Genomic DNA, 5927 nt, shown 5'->3' with positions numbered 1-5927 from the left:
TCGAGGTCGTACGATTGACGCGACATGCCACCTCGTCCGTCGACCTCTTTCATTGGCTGTGGTCTGCGTCACAGGCCAGCGAGACTGCACGCAGCGGGCGCAGCGCGTCTGTGTGAAACACAATGCGTTCGCTCGCTGCTTTCGAATGGCTGGGTCATCGCAGACAGCGCGATTGAGCATGGCAGGACGCATCCTTGCGTCCGTCGTGTGCTTGGGATGGTTGCTTCTCGGGTGCGACGCTCAAAGGATCAGCGCGATCGCGGTAAGCAAATCTTTGAGCCTCAGAGAGACCTCAACAAAATCTGTTTCTCCCTTACTAGTTAATTATTCGCAATCGCACTAAATGGCACTCCACTTTGGAAAAAAAAAAAACGAAAACCGAAAGAGCCGTTCTACTGTATGCGAAAATTGGATACGCTGCAGCCGGCATCACTATGCGAAGAAACAAACAGTGAACCCTCGCTATTTTTTGGCCACGATTTACTGTAGTTCAAAATACAGGAATTACTGTACTTGGTTACAGGATTTACTGTACCTAGTACAGGATTTTCCGTACTCATCCTCTGTTTCACAGCAAATTCCGTGGAAGTAGAGTAGATCTGGAAAAAAGTACAGTAAATCCTGTACTCTGAACTACAGTGACAGCTGTACTAATCGTTACAGGATTTACTGTAGCTTTTTTCGCAGTGTTAAGCGTAGCACATCTGTGAGTTAAGATATAAAAGATGATATAAAAAAAATTGAACAGGGGCCGTTTCGCGTGATCCCGGACCATTTCGAAAAATGTCCACACCATATGCGTCCGAATAAGACATACTACAAGCACCATTACATCGGCTGGAGAGACAGAAAGAATCCAGATTTGTGGTACTATTCTTGGAACGGGACATCGTACTTCGAGATAAACGACGACCTTACGGTTAGTAAATTTCGGTGGTGGATTAGCCGAATTGCCCCCACCATTCAAGAGTAATGCTGGCATGCCTACACTTGCGGTAGGCCTAAGTACCTCTGACGAGGGGGCAAACCCGAGGGCAAGCCCTCGAGAAATCATGTGTCCCCCAAAGCTCTCAATATCTCTGAAAATCCGAAATCATCCCGCAAAGAAGCAAAATACCAAGAAGTTTTCAGGCGTGAATTGGACAAAATCTTACGAAATCTGACGGAATTTCTTCTCTTAGGGTAATCGTCCCTAAACATCAAAATTGGTTGCCCCCAAGCCCACCAAGCGAGTGCCTCGATATTTTCGAAGCGTCTACTCTTACGAGTGCCGGCAATCATAAAGCTGACACGCAAAAGAAGAAATGTGTGTAGCCATACAATTTTCGACCAAGAGTAGAAGTTTGAAGTGCTGCCGTATCGTCTTGGTTTCTGATGAGGTTGGCAGCAAAACTGGGTCAGAATTTGGCAAGTTTTCATTCGATTTCCGTTCTGAGAACGGTATTGCGTTCGTAATAGTTCGTCCGTTTAAACGTTCAGAACAGGGACTGATTGGAAACTGGCTACGTTAGGTAATAAAATTTTGCGTCCATTGACACTTTAGTCGATTTGATATTTTGTTGGTTGAGCGATAGCGCAGCACTTTAGTGGGGTTGGAAAACTTTTTCTGTGTGTGTGCACTACTCCTCAATGGCTCGGCCGATCTGGCTGAGATTTTGGAGGGTCATTGGTTATGTCCTTGGCTAGCGACACGCCTTAAATCAGCCTTTTAACTCAAAACATTCAGTGAAAGAAACCAGAATAAACTGTTAAACGGGAAAAAAGGCACATTTTCAGACACTTTCAGCGAACGTAATAAGGCATAATTTGAACACAAGTGAAGTCCGAAGTTTACGAAATGTCTGACGCTCTTGCGGGTACCAAGCTCAAAGGAGTCTTACAGTGCGACCAGCAATAGCCCGGTAGCTGCATACTTGAAAGGGGATCTGGGGGGCGTAGCCCAGCAGCAGTAGTTGGAGAACCGAATGCTGCACACTAGATGTTTTTGTATAAATTTTGAGCGAGACATCACAGTTTTTTTTGTTCACACGAACATTTTGTACAAATTTGTACAAAATTTGGTACAAAAATGGCGAAAAATGAGCAGTTTTTCGTACGAAAATAGAACGAAAATTTCGTGTGCACCAAAAATTGATGTCTCGTACAAAATTGTAGACAACATTTAGTGAGTGGTTTGACTAGTGATCACGTCGATTAGTGTGCCGATGTCTAGCAAAGGAAGGAGCCTGAAGCCATGCCAGCGCCGCCGCGGGCCAAGGTAGGAGTAAACGCGAGACGTGGATTGTCGTAACTGGCGCAGCATCGCGAAGCCTGTTACGAAATGCCACGATCTGCCTTACACCTACCTTCTGTTCCTTGTCAGCAGTGGATGAAAAACCACTTGTTCTAAAGTGCTGAACTCACTCAATGGTTTTCAACTTCCAGGCCAACATTAACATTGCATCGTGGAGTGCTCGGGGTGGCTGGAAGGACAACGCGTATATTTTCGCGCTTCCGAAGTTCTGCACGGCGTTCCGCACTGTGACCCCAACTCTCTGGCGGAAGACCATGGTGGCTTTGTTTGACGACCCCAATGCCTTCTGCCCCTTCCCTCCGGTACGTCCTCATCCGGCTTGGAACGCGTTTTCAAGCTCTGACTTCAGTGTGCATTAGTACTCAAAACCCCCCAGATACCACACACGAGCGGGTCACCGGAGAGGGCGTAGGGGACGTGACATGAGGAAGGGGCACGATAGAATAATTTGGGAGCCGGATCTGAGCACTGAAAAGTCAAAGGACGGAATTCATTCCATCGGGGAAAGAAACAGTCTCGCCATTCTGTGGCGAAAAACAAAAGTCTCACCATATTTTTTTTTGGCGAGAAACAAAAGTCTCACCATTTTTTGGCGAGAAACAAATGTCTCGCCAAATTATGGCAATAATTGCAACCCTACTCTATTGGATAAATATTCCAGTCAATTATTGCCATATTTTGGCGAGACTTTTGTTTCTCGCCACAGAATGGCGAGACTTTTTTGTCTCACCAAATTTTGGCCATTCTGTTTTCAGTGAGCAAGTACGTTTTGGGTCGTGATGGTTTGACGTGGAATTCACCGTACACATCTATAGATGCACGCACACCTGGCTAAGTATGCATCTACAAACGCCTACTCAGCTGAGTACACACCTACAGATGCATACTTGGCTGAGTACACACTTACAGATGCATACCTAACTCATCCAAGTATGCAGCTGCAGACGTGTACTCAGCTGAGCATGCAGCTGAGCGTGCAACTGTAGACGTGCACTCAGGCAAGTATACATCTGTAGACGCATACTGAGTAAAAACTTCAGTTTGCAGAGAACACACACCGAAACTACTCAATTCACAGTCTGAAAAAGAAAACACCACAACTTAGAATTGCAGAGAGCATACTCACGAGACGCATTGGATAAGGAGCTATGGTGAGGTCGGGCATGTCCATTCGATAACATGGTTGGTTAGTGAAAAGACAGCTTTAAGTTGCCCATTTGTAACGGCATCCCCCCCCCCCCCGATCTCTTCTCTATTCCCATTGGTCATGCTCGTCACCAGAACCTTCTACACCAATCTGTCGTGACATCGTGATTGCTCTGTTCACTGTTACTTTTTACATACCCAACCTTTATCGCTCTCATTGTCTATTTAGTAACATAACACGATTTCAATTTCACAGGGCTCATACTCATTCAGCAACATGTCAACCAACTTCGACATCAAAGCCGTGCCTTCCTTCTTCTACGGCAAATGGCGAGCCACGGCTAAACTTTCGCGTACTTCGTCCAAGGAGCTGCTGGCGTGTGCTCGAGCTTATGGTTCCACAGTGCCTAGACTGAACCAGCTAAATAGTTCGGTGCCCGTCGGCCCGCATCGCATCGAATCCCCAGATTGAACAAGGAAAACCGAAGAAGCCGAGGCATGTGCGGGTTCCGGCTCAATCTTCGAGCATAACGGAATTCACGATGTCGATAACTACGTACCTTGCCGGCTGAAGCCAGCACGAGCGAGCCAGTGCTTTTCACGAACCACGATTGTTTATATTGTTAATTATATGTAGCAGCAGGTGATTGCTTCTTCCCCAAACCTTCCCCTAGCCCATTTTGGCCAGTTGAAAACAATAATTATTAAATTGCTCAACTGTTCAACCCCACCCGTGTGGTGGCGATAGCGAAGCCTGTTCCTCGGGTGGGGTTAAACTGTTTCGTCTGCCTGTGTGTCAATACTACTCCTGAATGGCTCGGACTGAGACTTTGCAGGGTCATTAGGTATGTCCAAGCGTTAACACTTTTCACTGACTGATGATCTCAAACCCAGTTTTACATCACATCCTGTGTTTTCGAGGGTGCTTATCGCACTGAAAATAGAAAGGTCAGACTTTTGACCCCTTAAACGGTCTTACTGAAATGTACGACCGAAAAGGGGTCATACTGAAATGTAAGACCGAAAAACGGTCAAACTTTAGAGTGTATCACGGGTAAAGGCTTATGTATCCCCAAGCTAAACAATAGCCAGTCTTGCTGATGTCTGACCTTTTTTTGGTCATAAATTTAAGTATGACCGTTTTTCGGTCATACATTTGTGTATGACCGTTTTTCGGTCATACGTTTTGTATCACGGAAAATCGGTCAGTTGTCTCACTTTTCGAATTTCAGTGGATGACGAAAATGGAATCCATTTCGGCCTCGAACCCGAGCTCTAACGCCAATGGGGCATAATTAGACCAGCGTTTTTATCCCGAAGTTTATATTGTGTCTTACGTTCCCCAAGGTGCCAATCCAATAATGTCATGCAGTTTGACCGGAGAATTCACTGCGAGAAAAGATCACGGTAAATCCTGTACTGATTACTCCAGACTTCACCGTCCTTTTTTAAACAGGCAATTCCGTCGTTTTTTTACAGGCAATACCGTACTTTTTTTATACAGGAAACACCGTTCTTTTTTTACAGGGAATCCCGTACTTTTAATACCTATCAAAAACTCCTATAATTTTGTTTAGTCGGTTGACCCTCTTTTTCCAAGTTCCTGATGTATGCAACTGCTGAAGTCGGACTCCTGGACCCCCCTTCCGACCACTCGTTATAAAGGACTTGACGAGAAAGGTGCAATAAAATTTTTCAGTCGGTCGACCCCCTTTTTTCAAGATCCTGATGTGGACAATTCTTGGAAGCGGCCCTTGTTGGGACCAGACCTGGTCCTTCCTACGGCATGGACTGTACGGAAGAGCGGTAACTACTGTTAAAAGACTACGGAATATTTTGTAAAACAAGTACGGTAAATACTGTAGACTGTACGGTGGATACTGGTTTTTGAAGTACGGTAAAGTTTGGCAAAAAATTATCCAGGATTTACCGTCATTTTTTCTCAGAGTGAACATCGTCCATCTATATTGTTTTCTCTGTGCATTATTGCGTCATTACGCCTATTGAGAATCCAAGCCAGCGTTCCACATCGTCTGCTAAAAATCCTTGTTTTTTGATTTGATGCCGTCACTTTATTTGCAACCTTTCTGTTCCTTCTAACGTGTTCAGTGAGTTGGCCGTTGCAGGGCACCGCGCGGAAAGCCTTTTCTGGACCGTTGCTGGACGAGGGCGTGGCGGAGCGTGAGGTTGGTTGTCAAGTTCCACGGCGGCGCCTGCAACATGCATTCCGGATCCGTGGCCGCCTTCCGAAAGGCCGGCCTTACACTGAGAATCCAAACGCTATGAATATGGCGTGAATTGGTGCAATGCAAAAGCATTGCAGATGAAGTGCAATGCCTTCCCATTCCCATGCATTAGCATAGGGCATTTTCGGGACGCATTGCACGTAAGGTGCAATATGACTGAGGCATTGCACATATGGTGTGATTTCCCAGTGCATTGCACCGTATGTAGGTGCTATATTCATAGCGTTTGGAATCCCAGTGTA

General features: G+C 45.8%; 1 protein-coding gene across 1 annotated transcript; it reads left to right on the top strand.

Annotated features, from left to right (window-relative positions):
* Positions 1-784: 784 nt before the first annotated feature.
* Positions 785-3911, top strand: LOC117643355. Its single transcript, XM_034382199.1, has 3 exons — positions 785-919; positions 2425-2595; positions 3696-3911. Exons 1-3 carry the CDS (start codon positions 797-799, stop codon positions 3909-3911), a joined length of 510 nt encoding a protein of 169 aa, XP_034238090.1. The 5' UTR covers positions 785-796.
* Positions 3912-5927: the final 2016 nt, after the last annotated feature.

The sequence above is a fragment of the Thrips palmi genome, unplaced genomic scaffold, assembly GCF_012932325.1.
Source record: "Thrips palmi isolate BJ-2018 unplaced genomic scaffold, TpBJ-2018v1 HiC_scaffold_17, whole genome shotgun sequence".
NCBI classification, from domain to species: Eukaryota; Metazoa; Arthropoda; class Insecta; order Thysanoptera; family Thripidae; genus Thrips; species Thrips palmi.
Note: the sequence above shows the minus strand (reverse complement) of the source record. Positions and strands in the feature narration are given on the sequence as shown.

What these genes read in the sequence shown, in the direction of transcription:
- LOC117643355 (XM_034382199.1), top strand. Translation starts at nt 797, where the DNA reads ATGCGTCCGAATAAGACATACTACAAGCACCATTACATCGGCTGGAGA. An exon ending in AGATAAACGACGACCTTACG is followed by an intron (nt 920 to 2,424) that starts GTTAGTAAATTT and finishes TTCAACTTCCAG; the next exon opens with GCCAACATTAACATTGCATC. An exon ending in CCTTCTGCCCCTTCCCTCCG is followed by an intron (nt 2,596 to 3,695) that starts GTACGTCCTCAT and finishes TCAATTTCACAG; the next exon opens with GGCTCATACTCATTCAGCAA.